The sequence below is a fragment of the Polypterus senegalus genome, chromosome 6, assembly GCF_016835505.1.
Source record: "Polypterus senegalus isolate Bchr_013 chromosome 6, ASM1683550v1, whole genome shotgun sequence".
Taxonomy (NCBI): Eukaryota; Metazoa; Chordata; class Cladistia; order Polypteriformes; family Polypteridae; genus Polypterus; species Polypterus senegalus.
This window is the reverse complement of record NC_053159.1, coordinates 181156135-181179883: the sequence shown is the minus strand read 5'-3', so window position 1 is coordinate 181179883 and position 23749 is coordinate 181156135. Positions and strand designations below refer to the sequence as shown.

Genomic DNA, 23749 nt, shown 5'->3' with positions numbered 1-23749 from the left:
CCTCCTCTTCTGCATACCTCAGTTGTAACGAGTGTTTATTTGAGTTCGTGTTGCCTTTCTGTCAGCTCAAACCAGTCTGGCCATTCTCCTCTCACCTCTGCCATCAACAAGGCCCAGAGAACTGCCGCTCACTGGATATTTTCCCCTTTCCAGACCACTCTATAAACCCTAGCGATGGTTGTGTGTAAAAATCCCAATAGATTAGCAGTTTCTGAAATACTCAGACCAGTCCGTCTGCCACCAACAACCATGACACATTTAAAGTCACTTCAGTCACCTTTCTTCCCCTTTCTGATGCTCGGTTTGAAGTTCGGCAGGTCGTCTTGGCAAGGTCTACATGCTGAAATGCTTTGAGTTGCTGCCATGTGATTGGCTGATTAGATATTTGCATCAACAAGCAGTTGAATAGGTGTACCTAATAAAGTGGCCACTGAGTGTGATTTAGAATAAACCAGAAGTAAAGAGTGATGCACATAAAAAACAAAGAGACAAAAAACATGAATTTGCACCCCTCCCAGGGTAGGATCCCTGGCTCAGACCTGACTATGAAGTCTGTTTTGCAGTCTGAATTGAATGACGAGCTCGGTGCCTGTTGATTATTGATTACTGCTCTGCAGACGACACAGTTTAAATTACATCACTCAGTCACAGAGTCGGTGGAAGGGGCCTAACCAGCAGCATTGTGATCAACATCTATGTCACACTACTCTTCATACATGAAATCGATGTCATGGACTGTGTGCTGAACTTCCGACAGGCCACATCCCTCCTGCAGAACTTCTGATGGTGGTAGAATCTTTTCATCATTGATGATGTGACTGCTGGTGGCACAATGAATTCTGAGGTGTGTAGAAACATCTGATCTGCTCAAGCTCAGTAAAGGCCTCCAAACTCACTGGAAGGCACTTCATCCAACAACAAGATGATGAGCCAAACAGACTACTGAGGCCACACAGGAGTTTATCAGAGCTACAACATGGAAGCTTCTTGAATGGCCAAACCAGTCATCTGATTTAAATCCAATTGAGCAGGCGTTTCTTATGCTGAAGAGAAAACTTAAGGGGACAAGCCCCTCGAAACATGCAGAAGCTGAAGATGGCTGCATGAGAGACTTGACAGAACATCACCAGAGAAGACCCTCAGCACCTGGTGATGTCTGTGAATCTCAGTCTTCAGACAGTCAGTGCATGTGAGGGATAAGCGACAAAGAACGAAATATGACAACGGCTTTAATAGACCTGCCATTGCTGTGTGCCAAACATTATGGTGCCCTGAAATGGGGGGACGTGTAGAAAAAGCGTTGTACGACTGAAAAGTATGTAAATTCCCTTAAATGAAAGTCTATAATGTGCACTTTAATCACGATGTCTGAATTGTTTGATTTGTAATTTTAAGCTACAGATGGGGAAATCCAAGAGAAGAGGGTTTTTGCCCCAAACATTATGGGGGGCACTGTATAAGCAGCGGCGACTTGCCATCCATCCGGCGGCACTGTGGCCCATTGCATTGCTTACATGCGTTGCCGACAGCACAAGGCCTCCGCAGCCTGTAGGTGTTTGGGTTTATTAACTTAGTTTTCTGAAGAACAATTTCCAGCCTGATTTACAATTCTCCACACAGCTGCTGCGGCTCACTAAATGACAGATTTTCCTGCCAAGAACAAAAGTATAATAAACAGCAGAACCAAGAATACATAAGGTGGCGCTGATAATATATAACGCACATCTTTTGGTGTTATGATTTAATGATGTTTTGGGAGATTTGTAAATGTGTAGATTGTTTCTGCCATATGCAGCCACTCCATTTCAATTTGCTACTGTCAGTAGTGCAGGAGAAAAAAGAAGATTTTTCCTCCTCTTTGCAGCCGTTCCTCAGGTGCTTGCGATAAAACTTAATGGCTGCCAGCTTTAAATAGTCACTGTAAGCAGTTTTATAAGAACAAGCAATATTTTTTAATTTTAAAAGATTCCAGAGATCCAGCAGCCCTCCATCCTTGGTGCTTTTAGAATATTGATTTTGTCAGCGTTGAGCCCATAACTCAAGAGCCCTTTGATCTGCCATCAGTTTAACAACATGGGGAACCACATTTCAGCGCTGAGTTACAAGTTTCTGGAATGTGCCGGTGACTTATATTGACAATGATTGGTTTGAAAATTAGTCAATTATAGCTCGCCGCCTGACAATCGTATGTTTTTTCACTCTCCGAGTCTGCCGTGCACCACTGTGTCTGTTTTATGTGCCCATTCCCAAGTAAAGAAGTGACACGGTGGGATTGACAGAGTCTGAGTTAGCGTAATTAGTCAAACGCAAACAGGCCCCTTGTGTTTTGAGAGTTGGGGCTGCTGATGGTGTACATTAGGGTGACGGATGAACGTTCAGGCCCTACGTCCGTACACTCGCGTCGCAAAGTAAGTACAGTACACCCCGGGAAAGGTTTTTCTTCTTTTTTAACATCAGTGGAAATATCAAGATTTGATCTTCATTTAAACAAGCATCTTGTAGACCACCGGGGTGCATAGAGCCAGGATTATCTTAATGCGTGGGCACATATAGCCAGGGCCGTCTTAACGCATGGGCATGCTGGGCAGTTGCCCGTTGGTCCCACGAGCATCGGGGGCCCCATGCTAATCTTAAGTATATTGTGACTTGCTGAGTGGTTGTGTAGGTGGGGGTCCCAGTACACTGCTTTGCCCGGGGGCCTATAATGCTGTTAAGACGGCCCTAACCCTGAGACAGACAGGCTGAGACATAAATTCCCACACAACACATCTTTATTTATATGGGGGGGCTTCCTTTGCTTCACACAAGAGCACAATGTCCAGAACAGGGGTCACCAACCTTTTTCTAACTGAGATCTACTTCAAGGGTACTGAGTAATACGAAGAGCTACTTGTTTGATAAAAACTTCCTGAATAACATAAAGTTGCACGGTTCACCTTTAATGATATTATTAATATACTAGCCATGTGCACACAACTACGTTGCGCGTGTTAAAGTTGTCTGTGAAGGGCTCCCTGTTTAAACGCGGCTGCCAGTCGTGAACTGGGCCCTTCATCGCACAGCATTATGATTTTTTATAAGGGAAACAAAATTACAAAAGAAAACCCTTGGACATTGATTCGATAGGAACGGCCTACTCGGAATCACTGTCCGAATCGTATTTATGTGGTGGTGTAGGAGCATTTCTGCTTCTGTCCATTCACAGTCTGTCTCGTTTTCACGACGCTATCATTTCCTCTCATGATGTCTTCTCAACCTTTCTGCAGTCTCGCAGGTTGCTTTGTGGCAATCCAAAGAGTAAGGCAATATACACGGAGCAATGGTTATAAAAGGGGGACACATAGGTATCCTGTCTCTGTAAAGCATAAATAGGGATCACTTCACTGACACGTGAGCAAGCCACGGTACAACTGTGAGACGCGCAGCACTCGCTGGCTACAACGTAACACTAATAATTTCCAGAACGTGCTGTTACGTTGTCATTCATTTTACCCACTGTCTTTCTTTCGTTCATATGTTATGCAGGCACGTACCTTTTATCTTCGGCAATCTCATTCTCTAACCAGGCCTCAGGAGCTAACCAGCGTAACACTGTCCACCACCCCTTTCGTTATTCTGGCACATTGTTGACATCCGTGAGTAACAACAACGTACTAAACTGGAAGGTGGTCTACGCATGCGTGGAATTCGCGGACAAGCAAAGATCAAGATCTACATGAAGATCTCTTTAGTTAATTTAAAGCACAACAATTTGTTTAGTTTGAATGTCTGTGTTTTGAGGTGTGACTGGAGTGCTACAGTCTTCAGTAGTATAAGCCTGGAGGAGATTCTTAATGCAATGCCTATGTTTTAGCGGCCTCTCTACTGCCATCTAGTGCTGCTTCTTCTAATTCATTCGCGGACAAACAAAGATCAAGATCCAAATGAAGATTATATATAGAGATTGGAAATTTTCCTTAGCTTTTCTGCCATGTTTTTCTTTATTTTTAGGGGGTAAAAACTGCATCTAGCTCCCCATCGTAGCTGCGCCCGTTTGGTTGTCTTGCGCACGATATTGAACTTTGACTGCAGACTACCCACCTAATCAATGCAAGTGTCATTAATTCAAAAAGAACAGCAACACAATTAAATACAATTTTTAGATGGACCTCCATAGTGTCTAGTGCTATTTTTAGAACATGCCCTGCGGGCAACTCACGGGGTCCCTGCAGGCGACCAGGTGCCCGCGGGCACCGTGTTGGCTACCTCTGGTCCAGAGTAAACAGCACAGTATAAGTCAGTCATTTTCGCCTCCACTCCTCCTCACAGGCTTTGTTCTTCTTCCTTCTGACTCTGGCTGTTGAGTAGTGGCGACCCTATTATATGGCTCTCGGATGGACTCTGGGTGCCCAACGACCTTCTTCTGGCAGCACTTCAGCCACACCAGGGTCCTGTAAATGTCCAGGCACCCCCTGGTGGTGGCCACAGGCCCCAGCAAAGTTGAGCTTCCATGCTACAAACTTGTGGCCCCGCTGTAAGCCGAGGAGGCTGCCCTCTATTGGTGTGGGGGGTGAAACTGTCCTAAAAATACTCTTTCGCCCACTCCTTCCATTGTCGGAGTGTCCCGGCCAGGTGCAAGGCCGAGCCATCTGCCACAATCTATAGATACTGTGCAAAGGTGATATAACTGAATACAAAATTATGAATATTTGACTTTCCAATAGGGCAGCACGGTTGCACAGTGGGTAGCACTGCTGCCTTGCAGTTAAGAGACCTGGGTTTGCTTCCCGGGTCTTCAATGCGTGGAGTTTGCATGTTCTCCCCGTGTCTGTGTGGGTTTCCTCCGGGTGTTCCGGTTTCCTCCCACAGTCCAAAGACATGCAGGTTAGGTGCACTGGCGATCCTAAATTGTCCCTGGTGTGTGTGTCTGTGTGTGCACGCCCTGCGGTGGGCTGGCACCCTGCCCGGGGTTTGTTTCCTGCCTTACGCCCTGTGTTGGCTGAGATTGGCTCCAGCAGACCCCCGTGACCCTGTAGTTAGGATATAGTGGGTTGGATAATGGATGGATGGATGGATGACTTTCCAATAATGTATTGTATGAAAAATGGACAGATGTGCCATTTCTGTCAGTGAGAAAAGTTAAACCCCCCCGCCTTGGCTCTGATACGAGCCTCATCAATGTTAGCGTTCCTTCTCACTGTCTTGCAGTCGCTGACATGAAAGTTTTTCCCACTCCTCCATCCAGAGTCCTTCCGGCTGTGCTATATGCCATTTCCGTTTGTGGAAAAAAGAAGTCCACCCCCTTGGTTGTAGTTACTGGTGTTGCCCCCTCAGGTTAACATTCCCTCAAACTGTCTAGCGGTCTCTGACTTTGACTGGCAGAACGTTCTTGCCACTCCTCCATGCAGAATTCTTTCAGCTGTGTGATGTCTAAGGAGTGTCCTGCCCGTTTCAAAACCCCAGGAGCACCTTGGCTTTAACGTGGCCATTCCAGAACCTTCCATTTTCTTTATTTTCAATCATTCCTTGGTAGATTTACCAGTAGGTTTGGGTCATTGTCTTGTTGTAATGTCCACTTTCAGTTGAGCTTCTGTCTCCTGACAGGTGGCCCCACATTTATCTTCAAGCACCCTCCCTGGTACAATAAAGAGTTCCTAGTGAATTCTCTGATGGTGAGCTGCACAAGCCCCCCATGCAGCAAAGCAGCCCCAAGCCATAACATTTCCACCAACATGCTGTACAGCTGAGGTCAGGTTCCTCTGGTCAAGTGCTGTCTTAGGGTTTCACCAAACATGTCTTCTAGCACCGTGGCCAAGTAATTCTGTCTATGCCTCTCCAGAGGACATTGCTATAGAAGTGCTGGTCTTTGTTTAGGTGTTCAGGGGCAAACTTTAGTCTTACCTTGATGTTCTTTCTGGTTTTCTCCTGGCACACCTCTCAAGTAGACCTAATTTGTGAAGCTTCCTTCTAATGGCTGAAAAAGAAGAAGAAAACCATTGGAGACATCAGTAAAACCTTAGCATGACCAGAATCCACTCTCTGGAATATCATGAAGAAGAAAGAACGCACTGATGGGCTCAGTAATCACAAAGGTACTTGGTGGGCCAAGGAAGACCTCCACTTCTGATGACAGGAGAATCCTCACTATGGTAAAGATAAAGCCCCCAATGCCTGTCTGACAGATCACAAAAAGTCTTCAGGGGGCCGATGCGTTTGTGATGACTGCCAGCAGAAGATTTTATGAACAGAACTGTGAGATGCAAACCACAAAAGCAGGACAGCCAGATTACAGTTTGTGAAAAAGGTCTTCAAAGAGCCTGCAGAATTCTGGGAAAAGATCTTGTGGGCAGACAAGACAAAGATGAACCTCATCAGAGTGATTGTGAGAGCAAAGTGTGGAGACAAAGAGGAACTGCCAGAGGTCCAAAGCAGACCACCTCATCTGTTAAACATGGCGGTGCTGGGGGTATTATGGCTGCCACAGGTCCTGACTGGCACACTTCTCTTCATTGATGATGGAACTGCTGACAGCACAATGAAGTCTGAGGTGTGTAGAAACATCTGATCTGCTCAAGTTCAGTAAATGTCTTCAAACTCCGTGGACAGCGCTTCATCCTACAACAAGCTGAGGGTCCAAACATACTGTCCTACAGATCAGAAACAGTCTCCAGGTGGCCGAAGTGGACGTGTGAGAGACGACTATCAGCAGAAGACTTCATGAACAGAAATACAGAGACCACACTGCAAGATGCAAACCACTAGTTAGCCACAAACATCTTGCCTGCCCAAATTCCAGTTTTTCAAAGCTAAAAAATGGAAAATTCTTGAATGGCCAAACCAGTCATCCCATTTAAATCCAGTTGCAGGCTGCAGCTCAGTGTTGAACATCTCCAAATTCATAAGCCCGTGAGCTCAAGGCAGAGAAACAGGAAACAAAAGATCAGAACTGTTGGTTTGTGCGCGTTTATTACTGCTGGTGTTCTGTACATCGAAACAAGTGGCCCAAAGGACAGGAGAGAGGACTGGTCTGAATGGGATGGGACAGATTTGGATGTCAGGAGAGTGGTGGGAATCTGAAAAGGTTTCATTCTAGATCTCTTTTTTTGCTAATCACACCTCCGCCGAAACAGAATGGAGCATTCTGTGTTAACATAGCCCCGTTTACAACAACAGCACAGTTTCAGTGAACGACATGGCGACGTTCATGAAAAGCAACAACAATCTGAAATGACAAAGCATCACCATAATAATTAAACAGCAAATCAAGACCCTTCAAACTGCAGTGAAAATATAGAAAAAATTTAAACACAGCAAACTCTGACCTTACAAGAGACGAAAGGAGCGAGCACTTTATTGTCTTTATACTTCTGTACAACAAAATTTAGTTGACTTCTCCATTTTTACAGGCAAGTACATGTAAAAAATAGACATAGAAATCGACATAAGCATTACAAACAATTACACTGAGGTTACAGTAAGAAAAGAGTGACATATATATATATATACAGTATGTATAATGTGTAACTAGCATTATGTATTATAAAGATACTTATTGTATACAGTATAAAGGTACTTGTAGATACAGTATTTTATAAAAAGCAGCATGTTTGCAATTTGCAGTGATTATGATGTGCCCATAGTTAATATGATCAATAAACAGTATTTGCTTAAATAGCCGCATCTTTGTCAATAACAATGTACAGTATCAGTCCGTGTAAGTGGAATTGTGTGAATACATAAATGTATTTTAGAACGTTATAACAATTTAAATGCCAACAGGCCGCTCAGCCCAAGAAAGCTCACCAGTCGTATGCGCTTAAATCCTCCAAAGCAACATCAAGTTGAGTTTTGAAGGTGATTGGCCACCACACTACTTGGTCACTTATTCCATGTGTCTGTGGTTCTCTGTGTAAAGAAAAACTTCCTAATGTTTGTGTGAAATTTCCCCTTAACAAGTTTCCAACTGTGTCCCCGTGTTCTTGATGATCTCATTTGAAAGTCGCCATCTCGATCCACTGCACTAATTTCCTTCATCATTTTAAACACTTTAGTCAGGTCTCCTCTTCATCTTCTTTTCCTTAAACTGTAAAGGCTCAGCTCTTTTAATCTTCCCTCATAACTCATCCCCTGTAGCCCTGAATCAGCCTAGTCGCTCTTCTCTGGACCTTCTCTTGTGCTGTTATGTCATTTTTGTAGCCTGAAGACCCAAACTGCACACAGGACTCCAGATGAGGCCTCACCAGTGTGTTATAAAGCAGAGCAGCACCTCCTGTGACTTGTACTCCACACATCAAGGCGCTATATAACCTGGCATTCTGTTTGCCTTCTTAATGGCTTCTGAACACTGTCTGGCAATTGATTGTATTGAGTCTACTACGACTTCTAAATCCTTCTTAGATAGATAGATAGATAGATAGATAGATAGATAGATAGATAGATAGATAGATAGATAGATAGATAGATAGATAGATAGATAGATAGATAGATAGATAGATAGATAGATAGATAGATAGATAGATAGATAGATAGATAGATAGATACTTTATTAATCCCAAGGGGAAATTCACATAATCCAGCAGCAGTATACTGATACAAAGAAACAATATTAAATTAAATAGTAATAAAATGAAAAGAATTAAAATAAAATTAATGTTCGCATTTACTCCCCCGGGTGGAATTGAAGAGTCGCATAGTGTGGGGGAGGAACGATCTCCTCAGTCTGTCAGTGGAGCAGGACGGTGACAGCAGTCTGTCGCTGAAGCTGCTCCTCTGCCTGGAGATGATCCTGTTCAGTGGATGCAGTGGATTCTTCATGATTGACAGGAGTTTGCTTAATGCCCGTCGCTCTGCCACAGATGTTAAACTGTCCAACTTTAATCCTACAATAGAGCCTGCCTTCTTAACAAGTTTGTCCAGGTGTGAGGCGTCTTTTCATCTTTATGCTGCCACCCCAGCACACCACCGTGTAGAAGAGGGCACTCGCCACAACCGTCTGGTAGAACATCTGCAGCATCTTATTGCAGATGTTGAAGGATGCCAACCTTCTCAGAAAGTATAGTCTGCTCTGAGCTTTCTTACATAGAGCATCAGTATTGGCAGTCCAGTCCAATTTGTCATCCCGCTGTTCTCCCAGATATTTAAAGGTCTGCACCCTCTGCACAGTCACCTCTGATGATCACGGGGTCCATGAGGGGCCTGGGCCTCCTAAAATCCACCACCAGCTCCTTGGTCTTGCTGGTGTTAAGGTGTAAGTGGTTTGAGTTGCACCATTTAACAAAGTCTTTGATTAACTATCTGTACTCCTCCTCCTGCCCACTCCTGATGCAGCCCACAATAGCAGTGTCATCAGTGAACTTTTGCACGTGGCAGGACTCCGAGTCATATTGGAAGTCTGATTTATATAGATTGAACAGGACCGGAGAAAGTACGGTCCCCTGCAGCGCCCCTGTATTGCTAAACACAATGTCAGACCTGCAGTTCCCAAGACGCACATATTGAGGTCTGTCTGTAAGATAGTCCACAATCCATGCCACAAGGTGTGAGTCTACTCCCATCTCAGTCAGCTTGTCTCTAAGGAGCAGAGGTTGGATGGTGTTGAAGGCGCTAGAGAAGTCCAAAAACATAATTCTTACAGCACCACTGCCTCTGTCCAGGTGGGAGAGGGATCGATGAAGCATATAGATGATGGCATCCTCCGCTCCCACCTTCTCCTGGTATGCGAACTGCAGAGGGTCAAGGGCTGTCAAATTTCAGACCTCCCATTGTGTATTCAACCCTAAAATATTTACTTCCTACATGTACTGTAATACTTTACATTTACTTTGATTACATTTCATTTACCACAAATGTGACCAAGCCTGTTTGCTGTCCAAGTCCCTCTGTGACGATTCAATAGATTGAAGATTATCTGCCTGTCCACATAGCTTGGTATCACCTGCCAACTTAACCATTATTTATATTCCTATCCAATATAATAATATAATACAATATAATTTATATAAATTACAAATAGCAGCTGCCCAAGCACTGCCACACGTTTGTGTATGTTTGCCTCAGTGTGTGTGCGTGCGTGTGTGTGTGTGTGTGTGTGTTAGTGTGAGCTGTCCAGGGAACTGAAGGGTGTGTCTGGCAGTCTTTGAGGCAGGAAAGGCGAGATGGACAACGCAGCTCTTGGAAAAAATGAGTTCCTCAGTCTGTTAGTCTGGGATCTGATAGCCTTTTACAGCTTTTCTGATATTAATGGGTCAAATGAAGGATGATGGCCTGGGTGTGTTGTGTCCCTCTAGCCTTATTTCTCAGCTGGTTGGTGGGATTCCAAGATGTCCTTGACAGTTTCCTATTTTATTTTATTTTTTTTAATTATTCCCTAGGAAAACACCATATGGATGTTCAAACTCTCCTACCTATGCGCTGACATCACTAACTATTCAAGCAAATGTTTCTCAGATATCAAATTCACTTAACCCTAACCCTAACCCTGGCCAGTTTGTAGCGTCATGTAGGGGAAACTTCTACAGTTCTTTTAACTTTTGAAATATTTTGAGAACCCAATGTTGTTATTATATTACTCCGTTCTATTGGTTTAGGGCTGTTAGGTTTCTTTACCCATCTGTTTTCCTCTTGGGAGCGATAGTTCCCTGGTTGGAATAAGTTCTTTTCATGGCCCCCGGTCAAAACACTATAGTATTTTCCCCATATTTGTTTTAACAAAACAAAAAACAGGGTGCTGGCAGGAACTCGTGCCTATTATAATGGATGACTCTGCCTGTTGGTGGGCATCTCTGCTGTCTGAGCAGACCTGGTCGGATGAGCAGCAGTGACGTAGTTTTTAGAGAGAAAAGAACTGTGGCTCGTCATTGTTTTTAATGGATGGATTCTGCTAGTAATTTTAACCTCGATTTTTTATTTGGTTTATTTATTGTTTATCTATTTATTGAACGTTTTTAACCTCCATGTTGAGATTATCCTTTTTATTTACTTTTAATGGATTAACAACCTGTACTGCACTTTGCTTTATGCACTTTGGTTTGTTAAAAAAAGCACCCAACACGTTGCATCATTTCTTGCTTGTTCTCAGTCCTCATTGCCCGGCTCATGACTGTCATCTAACCCGGGTTTGAGAGGGACACGCCAGCTGAGGGCAACCTAAGGCGTCCCAGTGACCAAAAGGACCTTTTAAACTCCGGCGTGTGAGTAGTTCACGGATTCTTCTGGTCCTCTTGTTAATACATTCAAGTCAGGTGGTGGTCTCCATTTGGACCAAAAACTTCAGGCTAAAGCTGTTCCAACTGACTGCTAGCATCTCTGCAACCTCAGGCCTAATATTGGTCTTACAGGGCCAGAACACCGTGATAGCCCCTCTGCTACGTCCCATTGAGGGACAGCTTTTATACAGCTTCTGAGACTGTTCTTCACAAACTGCAGTTAATTGTGCATATGAGTGAGCATTTTAAATGAACATATGTCCATCCAGTAGCCTCAGACAAACATGAATATTCATGTTTAGAGCAGAGAGGAAAATTAGCAGGAGACTGACATAGCTAGATGTTAATGTTCCTGTTTGAGCCGCCGAAAATGACTTTCTGAGTTAATGGGCTCACCGTCTGATAGGAGGACCGTAATGATGTGTTAGCACTGTGGAGGAGACATGTAGGGAGGATGCTGTCTTTCCATCTCCCATAGGAATACTGGGATAGGACTCAGCACATGCTGGGGGGATTATATATATCAGCTAACATGGGATCACCTGAAAAATAAAAAAAATAAATAAAAAAGGAAATTGTTGCAAAGAATAGGCTGGTCTGGACTGTTTAAATGAGCATGTTAGTCTTACCCCCATCAAAATTAGTGGATGGAGAGTGACGAAATTGTCTTTTATTGTATACCAGCCTTGGCAAGCACCCATTTATTAAAATGGGCTTAATGGTACAATGGTAAGTCATCTCCTTTGATCGTGTCGTGGATTTATAAATATCTGTTTACCACATATGCTTCTCAGCCCCCTTTATTTATGTGTCTTGTAGTCTTTTCTCATTGGTCATTTAACATCTCAGCCCTGATGTGGATGATAGAAGACGTGACTCCCCCTGGACGCACAAATGTACACCACACAGTCACTATCTTATGTCGGCCACTTGCCTTTCTTCGCTGGACATTGTCGCCTTCTTGTATATACTTGACAACATTAAGCCTCTGTGTGTGTGTGTGTATATATATATATATATATATATAAGCCATATACTGTATATATAAGCTGACTCACTCATCACGAAATCTCCCAAACCATGAAGACTTGGGACTTGAAATTTGGAATGTAGGTTACCCTTGGCCCATTGGTGCTCGCTAAGAAACGTTTTTAAAAATTTCGTGGTCCAAGTGCAAAATTTCTTTTAATTTTTTAGACCCGTTTGTATGTCTGTCTGCTTTTCACGAGAGAACTACGTAACTGATTTAGATCGGGTTTTTTCTAGAATTTGCTCAAACATTCCGGTTAATCCTGCGATTTTCTCATCGCACTAAGTATCATAGTTCGTTTGCAATACCCATTTATTAGCACGAATTCGAGAGAGACTCAGCGGTCTGCGGGGTCCTTCCTTACTCACACGTCTGCCTCAGGGCGTAACCTTAACTCCACTTAGCGAACGAGAGAATTACTTAACGGATTAAGATCTTTTTTTTTCTATAATTTGCTTGAACATTCCGGTTGATTTTGCGACTTCTCTCATTGCATTAAGAATCATAGTTCACTTGCAGGAGCGATATATTCGCGCTAATCGGAGACAGAGGCTGCGGGCCAAGGAGACAGGGAAGAGTGACATCAGGAGTAGAGAGCTGGGCCGAGCCTCCTCACTGTCCTGTTTCACTAATACGCGGGTGAAGCCATGGGGGATGGCTGGTATATATATATATATATATATATATATATATATATATATATATATATATATATATATATATCATTCTATATAATTTGATACTATCCGTATCTATGGTGTTCACATCAATACCCCGTATGTATGGTGTTTGCGTTAGTACCTCGACTTAATACAAGTTAGTACTATGCAATGGGACTCTGCCTCTGTAGTTAGAACATAACGTGCCAAATGCGGACGCAGTATTGCATGATTGGCTAAGAATGTTCAAATGCTTCAGTGACGCCGCTGGATGGCCGAGTATAGTAAGTCGGTGTTGGTTCGAGCAGATAACAGTAAGTTCGGTTGCTTTTTGGAACGTTGGTTTGGTGGGGCGTACTTTCCAGGACTAACATCGTTGACTGACTTAAACCCTTTAGATAGATAGATAGATAGATAGATAGATAGATAGATAGATAGATAGATAGATAGATAGATAGATAGATAGATAGATAGATAGATAGATAGATAGAAAGAGAGATACTTTATTAATCCCAAGGGGAAATTCTTTACGTCTCACAGCCGCGTTTAAACAGGAAGCTCTTCATTACATCGGCCAGAAAGGTCTATTTTAAGCAGAAATCAGTGCCATGATAACAAAATCATTTCAAGGACTTAAAAAAACAAATAATTGTTTGCAGAGAAAGTATGAATTTCACAAACGTAGAGTTTGTAGCCCAATTCCATTGGCTCCCAGTCGCTAGTATATATATATATATATATATATATATATATATATATATATATATATATATATATATATATATACACAGTGGTTCCTCTGGTCATGACCGTAATTTGTTCCAAAAATCTGGATGCGACCCGATTTGGTCGCAACCCAAACATAATTTCCCCTAAGATTGTATGAAAATACAATTAATCCGTTCCAGACCGTACAAACTGTATGTAAATATAGATTTTCTTAAGTTTTTTAAGCCCAAAAATAGCTAATTATACCATAGAATACACAGTGTAATAGTAAACTAAATATAAAAACATTGAATAACACTGAGAAAACCATGAACAACAGAGAAAACTAACATTGTAAGAGTTTGCGCTATAGCCTTACAAACCGCTTGCTGTAAACACTTTTTTTATGAGTTTTAAGCACAGGGAAAAAAAATTAAATGCCACTTCTCTTGTGAAGCTTTTCAAACCATCCTCTACTGGCTTTAAATTCCTCACCTTCGCAAATCGAAGAAGGATTTTTTTTCAGCAAATCGCCATGAATCTTCTTGGCTTTCCTGCATATGATATGCATATTATATATATATATATATATATACAGTATATGTGTGTGTGTGTTACCGGCAAAACCCTTTGTTAGGACAAACTAGTTTAGAATAGGCCAAGTCAGCTTGTCCAAAGTGCAATAAGATGAACTTGGTCCAAACTGGATTATCCTGAAATCAATGCAGAGCTCTCAGGACAAACTGGTTTGTTCTAGTCTAAACTAGTTTGGCCTGCAATCGCACTTTCCTGGACCAAACTGATTCATCTTATCCTATCCTGTCCTTTTGCAGGCCAAACTACCAATAACAGTTTTATTTATATATATATAGATATATATAGAGCCCGATATGTCTTTCAAGTTTATAAAAGCTAAGGTTGCGGCGAACTGGTGGGCAGAAAAGTTTATTGTAATAAAAACACAGTCCCCATTAGCTCATCTATTGTAAACCCCCCCAGGACATGGTGCACATACTGTTTGTTCATTGTAAGCATTGTGTACACTGGTCATCAAGCATCTACCTTTATTAAACATCGACCAATTGATATGACAGAAAGAAAAAGAATGACGACATCTGCTTACCATCATGGAAACAAATGGAAGCAATGCATTTTATTTTAGGACCGTGCGTTCGAGTATTTCCCTTGTTAGGCAATATTTACAAACAAAAATGATGTAAAAAGACAAAAATAATAAAAAAAACAATAGAAAAAGAAATACAAGCCAAGAAACAAACCCTGGCTCTCACATAACATTCAGAATGTTTATCTGTTTTAAGAGGAATGACTTTTATAATTCACCATTGCCTTTTAAATGGGAGTTTTGAAAATTAAATATTTGAGATATTTTAGCGACATTTTGTTGAAGAGAAAGTGTACCAAATTTCATTGTTAGTCCATGGAAGGAATGGTCTAATGGACAGATGTCATGAGAGCACAGCTGATTAAGGTCAAGTTTGTTCCCAAGCCGAAAAGACGAAGAAGGTAAGAGACACACGCAGTGTTTCATCTCTGTGGCTTTCTTCAGGCTTGACATTCACTTAGGGTTAGGGTTTAGGGAAAGAACTGGCTTCCCATGCGCTCCATCCACATCGTTACAATTTGAGCCATTTGTTTTTGGTCTCATTGGGGGCCCAGAAAGGCACAAGCCATTACCACAATTTTTTTGGGATTTTTTCTTACCGACGTCTCCTCGTGTTTATGAAGTTTTTTTGTAACTTTTGCATCACATTTCTCGCAGCCTGTTTTCTCTCTTATAATTTTGCAGGGTTTCTGTTTTGGGTTGTGAGGGGTCATTAGATTGGTCTATGGCGTCCGAGTTCAGGGGTGGAGTCTTTACATTTAGGCTGCGAATTCATTTTAGAGTTTTGAAGGTTTATTTTAAGTTTAGGGTTTGGGTTAGTGGGAAGGGTTTGTAATTAGATTTAAGGTCCTGGGGGGCTCTCTTGTTTGGGGTATATTCACTGATTTTATACATTTAGGAGGTCTGTTATAAGTTTCGAATTTGGGTTGGTGGGGTGGGTTTGATATTACGTTTAAGGTCCTGAGGTTTATTCTTTAATTTCAGGGTTTTGGAGGTCCATTTTAAGTTTAAGGTTTGGATTTGGGGGGTTGATCTTAGGTTTAGGGTCCTGGAGGTCTATTATCTGGTTAAGGTTAGGATTTGGGTTTGTGGGGGTGCGGATTGAAGATTTTGAAAGTTTTTTGATCTGGAGTGTTGCCTGATTAACTTTAAGGTCTGGTAGTGGGGTTACCCACATGGCCTGTTTAACTCAGTATGAAGAGAAATGTGCGTATAACATTCCTAAAGTATTTTATGACAAAGTGCACTTTATTAAGCAGAATGTGCCGTGTTGAAATGATCTTCAGTACAGATGGACCCGAGAATATTGTAGACTCAATGAATTTTATTATAACTTGTATTTGTGGCTCTTTATACATAAAATGTAAAGACTAATTACTTACACTGTGCCATTTAAAAGAATTTTTACCATTAGCTCTATTAATTATATTATGGGATCTGCATTTTTTATGACTCTATATATTGTTCAAGGGTGTCTTTTTTCTCGTCTGGATCCAATTAATTCACGGCAACTGCCTAACAGCTGGTGGCATTTAGACTCCAAGTACTGCGTATTCTCTTGTGTGAGCATCATTAGAATCAGGTGCTGTAATCATCTGTCGCTGTAGTAGTTGGCAAGATAGCCAGGAATGGATTAGAACAATTTACGGTATTCATGAAGCATATTACAAGGCTATAGTGGCATCGCAGTTTTGTAATGTCAGCTTAAAATAACATCTCTAAAATCTGAAAAATTTACAAGACGCCGGAATGCTGGAAGACTTCGATTCGCCCCTCCACCCATATGCTGTCATTTATCAGCTTCTTTAATAAGAATTGGTAAGAGAAAGAAAAGAAATTGTGCGCCTAGTAAAATCTAACAAGTTTATTAAGTGCAGCAGGCACCCAGCCTGAAGTCGGCGGAATGTAAGCTCGAGTCTCCAGGGTGCTGCAAACATTCAACCCCCATTTAGAGGAGATTTCTGCACATTTGCCAATGGCTGGAAGCCTCCTGCAGACAGCTTGTTGCTTATCAACCCTGAGATTTCTCATATCAGGCCAGATGAGGTGACCGAGCAGGCCACTCTTGTCAAGTCAGATTATCTTTGAAGTTTCCGGAAAACAGTTCCTCTCTTGGCGTGTTGCACATCATACATCTGGAAGCGACTGTTGCCAGATGGTTAAATCATTTACACCTAGTCAGGGACAACTTTGCGGGTTTTCTGTGCTCTTAAGGCATTGGTCGATTCGTGTCCCATGTGCCGTCCCACTGGCATGCTGTACTTTAGACGCCTGGCAAGATGGTGCTGCTAGTGGACAGAACCAGTTTGGAACAGGACTTGTTGGTCCAGATAGAATATTCTGTCATTTGTCCTGTGCTTAGGGGACTCGTTTTTTTGATATCTATCTATCTATCTATCTATCTATCTATCTATCTATCTATCTATCTATCTATCTATCTATCTATCTATCTATCTATCTATTATTTGGTGCCTTTCATATCTATCTATCTATCTATCTATCTATCTATCTATCTATCTATCTATTATATAGTGCCTTTCATATCTATCTATCTATCATTTAGTGCCTTCATATCTATCTATCTATCTATCTATCTGTTATATAGTGCCTTTCATATCTATCTATCTATCTATCTATCTATCTATCTATCTATCTATCTATCTATCTATCTGTTATATAGTGCCTTTCATATCTATCTATCTCTCTTTTATATATTGCCTTTCACTTCTATCTATCTATCTATCTATCTGTCTATCTATCTATCTGTCTCTCTGTCTGTCTGTCTCTCTGTCTGTCTCTCTGTCTGTCTGTCTGTCTGTCTATCTACAGCAAGCATCCTCTGTTCACCTTGTGATTTATCCTCAGATGTTGGTATATAACTGCTATGACACTCGCTGGCTGACTTAATCTTCTGCCATTCCATAGCTATTCTGGCATCTAATGTTTAGTTACAGTTCATTTCAAATAAACTGTTCCAAGACCAAAATCTATAAAAGGTTTTCTGCACAATTTGGAGACAGAGTTCCACCATCGTGGAGTTTTAGTGAAGGGATTGAGAAGTTCAGAAATGGCTGAGCAAACATTAAGCACATAAAAGGAGCGGGGCAGCCATCGATGTCCACTACAGATGAGGCCCTTCGTGGTGAAATATATGCAGTGTTTCAGAGAACTGGGGTGCTGCTATGCTTTGGTTTGCAGAGCTTTTTGATTAAGGCACAATAAAACTGGGCCAAAATTAAATAGCCAACATGCTTATGGTATTGCATTTCAATGTAATTAACACATTGGCATGAGTATACTTCCATACATTCTTTTTTATTCAATTTTGCCCAAAGGGACTTACAAGAGCAGAAAACTATGATTTTTCCCATTTTTTATTTATTTTTTTTTATTTAAAATGAAACATCAACGATTTAATTCTGTGAGGAAGCAACAAAAGGATATGATTACTGAGTCGACATTCAGAAAGCATTTGATGAGGTGCCATATGAGAGGGTGGGCATCAGACTAAAAGAAGTGGGAGTTCAGGGTGTGGTGTGTAGGTGGGTGCTGAATTGGCTCAGGCACAGGAAGGAGAGGAGTCAAAACTGGGTCATGTTAAGAATGGTGACCAGCAGGGGTCAGTGCAGGGGCTGCTGCTATTTTTAATATACTGTATATAAATAACTTGGGGCAGCACGGTGGCACAGTGGCAGCGTTGCTGCCTCGCAGTAAGGAGACCAGGGTTGTTTCCCGGGTCCTCCCTGCATGGAGTTTGCATGTTCTCCCTGTGTCTGCATGTTTTTCCTCCAGGTGTGTTTGCCCTCCGGTGGGCTGGCGCCCTACCTGGGATTTGTTCCTGCCTTGCCCCTGTGCTGGCTGGGATTGGCTCCAGCAGACCCCAATGACCCTGTGTTAGGATATAGGGGGTTGCAAAATGACTGACTGACTGAATGACTAGGGGTTTACCCCGTGCTCGCCAACCCCCGTGACCAACACTACGCACCAGCCACTTTGCGTTTCTGCCACTCGCATTGTAAAGAGGGGGGATGAACGCACCCCAAGGAGACACAGTCGCTCCTTCGAAACCTTCTCTTAAACAGTGAAACAATGGGAAGCGAATACAGTTTTTTTTACCTCCTCTTTGCTCAAGCTGCTGTACCGTGTGATCTGCATCTCGCGCGGCGCTTCAAACATTTAAAAGCCTGTACACCAGCTGTCCTACTCTTTGTCTTTTATTTCCAGCACTGGCGTAGTTAAATCTGTTGGCACAAAGTCTCGTCTCGCGGGACGTGAGTGCTTGATATTTTTTTAATCCATAATTTAAAAATGGAATAAGTATCTGTAAATCGAACATCACAATAAAGTTCGATAAATTCTGAAAAGAATGACGCCAAACGTATATTTGTAGGTTTTAAAATAAGCCTGATTTAAAACGTGACATAAAACCTCGGTTTGCGAGTAACTTGGTTTACAAGTGTTTTGCAAGACGAGCTAAAATTTTTAATAAATTTTGACTTGATAAACGAGCGATGTCTTGCAATATGAGTAGTACGTATACAATTTGTCTGCTGAGCGTCATGTGATCACAACTGAGCTGATGGTACTTCTCGCGTGTGCAGGGGTGTTTGTGTGTGTGTGTCTCTCTCTCGCGTGCGCGTGTGTATGTGTGTCTCGCGCGCGTATGTGTGTGTGTGTCCCAGTGTGTGTGTGTGTCTCTGCTACAGCGCTGGGAGACTGCGATTGCTTTGGGACGCTCTTCCGCGTGTCATCCCGTTGGGTGGAATCCCACAAGAGTTTAGAAATTCACTCACACCAGCCATGATTCTTTTCAAAGGTAAAGTGCAGGTTAATTTGTTTTATGTATTTTTACTTTATATTTTGTATTATTCATTTTCATATGAATAGTTTTGGGTTGTGGAACAAATATTTTTCCATTATTTCTTATGGGGAAATTCACTTTGATATACGAGTGCTTTGGACTGCGAGCACGTTTCTCGAATGAATTATGCTCGCAAACCGAGGTTCCACTGTATATGGAGAGTAAATTTTGATAGGAATATAAGGAACAAGCTGGTTAAGTTTGCAGATGATACCAAAATAGGTGGATTGACAGATAATTTGGAATCCATTAAATCATTCCAATTGGACTTGGACAGAAGACAGGCGTGGGCAGAGGGATCTACGCCTGCAGTCACAAAGTTGTTGGTTCGAATCCCATAAGTGCCAGAAGTGATTCCACTCCATTGGGCCCCTTAAACCTGCAGTTGCTCGGTCCTGGATATGACATTAACCTGCAAGCAGGCCCTCTAACTTGCAGGAAAACTTTGGGAGTTGGTGGCAGGATTGGCACTCCAGCCCCTGTAAAGCACCCCACACTGTGCCATTCCATTTAAGCTAATGTGGAGCCCGGCTGCACTTTGGGATCCTTGGGTGGTATGTCATGTGGTGAGTGTAGCAATGTGCTGTATCAGTACATGCTGTCATCCCTCCTCTTGAAATTTAATGTCAGCCAATATCAAGTTTTACACATAGGAAGTGAAAATGTGAGGTTTGAATACACAATAGGAGGTCCTTATGAGTAGGATTTAGGAGTCATAGTGGACTCGACGCCATCAACTATCAGACAGTGTTGAGAAGCCATTAAGAAGACTAACAGAATGTCAGGTTATATAGCGCCTTGATGTGTGGAGTACAAGTCACAGGAGGTTCAGCTCAAGCTTTATAACACACTGGTGAGGCCTCATCTGGAGTCCTGGGTGAAGTTTTGGTCTCCATAAAGACATAGCAGCACAAGAAAAGGTCCAGAGAAGAGCGACTAGGGTGATTACAGGGCTACAGGGGATGTGTTATGAGGAAAGATTAAAAGAGCTGAGCCTTTACAGTTTAAGAAAAAGAAGATTAAGAGGAGACCTGACTGAAGTGTTTTGAAATCATGAAGAGAATTAGTCCAGTGGATCGAGACAGTGGCTTTAAAACTAAAAGAAGTGGCAAGTCAGGGTGTGGCATGTAGATGGGTGCAGAATTGGCTCAGAAACATGAAGGAGAGGGTGAGGTGTGAGGACCCTCATCTGAATTGGCTGATGTTAAGAGTGGTGACCAGCAGAGGGCAGTGCTGGGGCCGCTGCTATTTTTAATGTAAATAAATGATTTAGATAGGAATATAAAGAACAAGCTGGTTAAGTTTGCAGATGATACCAAGATAGGTGGATTAGCAGATAATTTGGAATCCGTTATATCATCACAGAAGGACTTGGACAGCATACAGGCTTGGGCAGATTTGTGGCAGATGAAGTTTAATGTCAGTAAATGTAAAGAATTACACATAGGAAGTAAAAATGTGAGGTTTGAATACACAATGGGAGGTCGGAAAATCGAGAGTCCACCTTATGAGAAGGATTTAGGAGTCATAGTGGACTCTAAGCTATCAACTTCCCATCAGTGTTCAGAAGCCATTAAGAAGGCTAACAGAATGTCAGGTTATATAGCGCCTTGATGTGTGGAGTACAAGTCACAGGAGGTTCTGCTCTGCTTTATAACACACTGGTGAGGCCTCATCTGGAGTCCTGTGTGCAGTTTGGGTCTCCAGGCTACAAAAAGGACATAACAGCACAAGAGAAGGTCCAGAGAAGAGCGACTAGGCTGATTCAGGGCTACAGGGGATGAGTTATGAGGAAAGATGAAAAGAGCTGAGCCTTTACAGTTTAAGGAAAAGAAGATTAAGAGGAGACCTGACTGAAGTGTTTAAAATGATGAAGGGAATGAGTCCAGTGGATCGAGACGTGACTTTAAAATGAGTTCATCAAGAACACGGGCACACAGGTGGAAAACTTGTAAAGGGGAAATTTAGCACACAAACATTAGGATGTTTTTCTTCACAAAGAGAACCACAGACACTTGGAATAAATGACCAAGTAGTGTGGTGGACATTTGGACTTTAGGGACCTTCAGAGCCTGACTTGACGTTATTTTGCAGGATTTAGGTGGATAGGACTGGCGAGCTTTGTTGGGCTGAGTGGCCTGTTCTCATTTAGGTTGTTCTAATATTCTAAAAGTGACCTGCCTGGGGGTCTCACCATATGCTAAACGCAAGAGTTGAAAATCCAATGCTCCAGTTGTGATTTGGGGACTATAAAGGTATAATGAGGGTCCAGGACATCATCAGCCTTCTCCATTTCAGCTTTCCTTGTAATTAAGTTCCATTTTATCACCGTGTTGTTCTCGCTCTTTTATTTTTTTTTATTTAACCAGTAAAGGGCATTGCTGTCTTGTTAAAGAAAGCTCAGACGATTTATTAATTTTTAGTTCATATTCGATCCATAAAAAGTGTAACATCGTGTTAAAGATCCTTGCTGCCCTTTTTGCATTTTTAAAGGGTCTCGCCGTTTTCTGTCGTGAAGGTTCAGGCCGCTTTATCGTAATGATTTTGTTCTTGCCCTAAACAGTGTGCATGCGTGGCCGTTATGTTTTAGGTGCTGCATGGTTTCGCTTGTCTTGATCAAAGTTGCCTTCTCCTTTATGATCGCCTATTTGACACTAACATTTCCGTTCCTGTTCCTCTAGACACTGACAAAGAAGACAGTTCGGAAGACATCTCTGTGCCAAGCAGCCCCCAGGTTGAGGAAATCCAGCACAGTTCCGTGAGCACTTCCAACGGTGTGACCTCAAGCTCAATGGCTTCCACCCTCCTGTCGCAGATTGCCGACCAGAGCACAGAACCCATGAAACTTCAGACGCAACCTTCGGGAAGCTGATGAGCTGAAAGGCAGACATGTCATCACTTCTGACTTTAAAAGAAAAACAAAAAACAAAAAAAAGGGATACAGGAACTGTCGCCCCTCTCCGTCCAGGGGGATTGCTGTAGATCTTTATATTCGATTTTTTTTTTTTTGCTTTCTTAGTTGTGAATACCAAACTTAGCAAATCTGGAAACAGAATTGAGTTGCTTGCAAGCAAATTCCATCTTTGTTTTGCAAAACCGGACCAGCTGTCTTTTTCTCTTTGTTCTGCGATGATTACAACAAAGACGTACCTTTGTCTGTTCGCCACTAATCCGTCTACACTTACTTTTCCCAGGAGAGCTTGTCCCGGGTGTTTGGAGTCTAAGGTGGGTGAGGCTCCAGTCAACCACAGGCCACACTACAGAACACACCTTGGCGCTCACTCCAGGCTGTTTTAGAGTGAGCGACCAGCCAGACTCACTGTACCCCATATGCATTGTGGAAACCTGAACACCACGAGAAGATCCGTGAGAGCTCAGGGCAAATGCAAGTCTCCGAAGCATCGTGGCAGTGCCAACCACTACAGTTAGAAACACCCTGGAATGGCGGGGTCTGTTGCAGTATAGACGCTTGACACAACGTTTGGTATCGGCAGGTTGATGGTGGGTACTCAGGTCTGCAAGGCCTTTGCTCTGTGAGCATTAGAGTCGTCCGTTTCATACTTACCTTGTCATTTGGGTTTAGCTTTGGTCATAAGAATGATCCAGAGACATCAAAAAGATTTGGGGCAGCCACCCGTAAAAAATATGCCCTGGCTGCAGATCGGTAATTTGTTGTGAGCTGTTCACAGGTCCAGCACAGAACTGATATAAGGCTGTAAAGATGGCGGCTTTAAAGGCCGAGACAGGAAGTGATGTCATCCGGAAACGGAAGTGACGTCATTGTGTGCGCCAGAAGTGATGAAATCAGGACCGGAAGTCAAGTCATCATATGCACCGGACCCGGAAGTAACGTCATCATTGGTGCAAGAACCATGCAGGATTTCCCATGGATGGTCTGCAGAGGGTTTCCTCCCACAGTCCAAAGGCATACAGGTTAGGTGCATTGGCGATTCTAAATTGTCCCTAGTGTGTGCTTGGTGTGTGTGTGTGTGTGTGCGCGCCCTGCCCGGAGTTTGTTTCCTCCCTTGTGCCCTGTGTTGGCTGGGATTGGCTCCAGCAGACCACCGTGACCCTGTAGTTAGGATTTAGCGGGTTGGATAATGGATGGATGGATGGGTCTGCAGAGGATCGAGAGAGAAAGTCAGTGCACCTCGCCACCCTCTGGTCTGGTGTGGAACTACCATT

The 23749-nt window shown here is 42.6% G+C and overlaps 1 protein-coding gene across 6 annotated transcripts in view; it reads left to right on the top strand.

The window, feature by feature from the left end:
• atf2 (activating transcription factor 2) overlaps window positions 1-23514 on the top strand; it is a 224207-nt gene extending 200693 nt beyond the window's left edge. For all 6 annotated transcript variants that reach the window (XM_039757684.1, XM_039757680.1, XM_039757683.1 and 3 more), the window contains one exon: window positions 22246-23514. In XM_039757684.1, coding sequence (XP_039613618.1) covers window positions 22246-22436 — 191 coding nt within the window. In that variant the 3' untranslated portion in view covers window positions 22437-23514. The remainder of the gene's footprint in view (window positions 1-22245) is intronic.
• The last annotated feature ends 235 nt before the right edge of the window (window positions 23515-23749 follow it).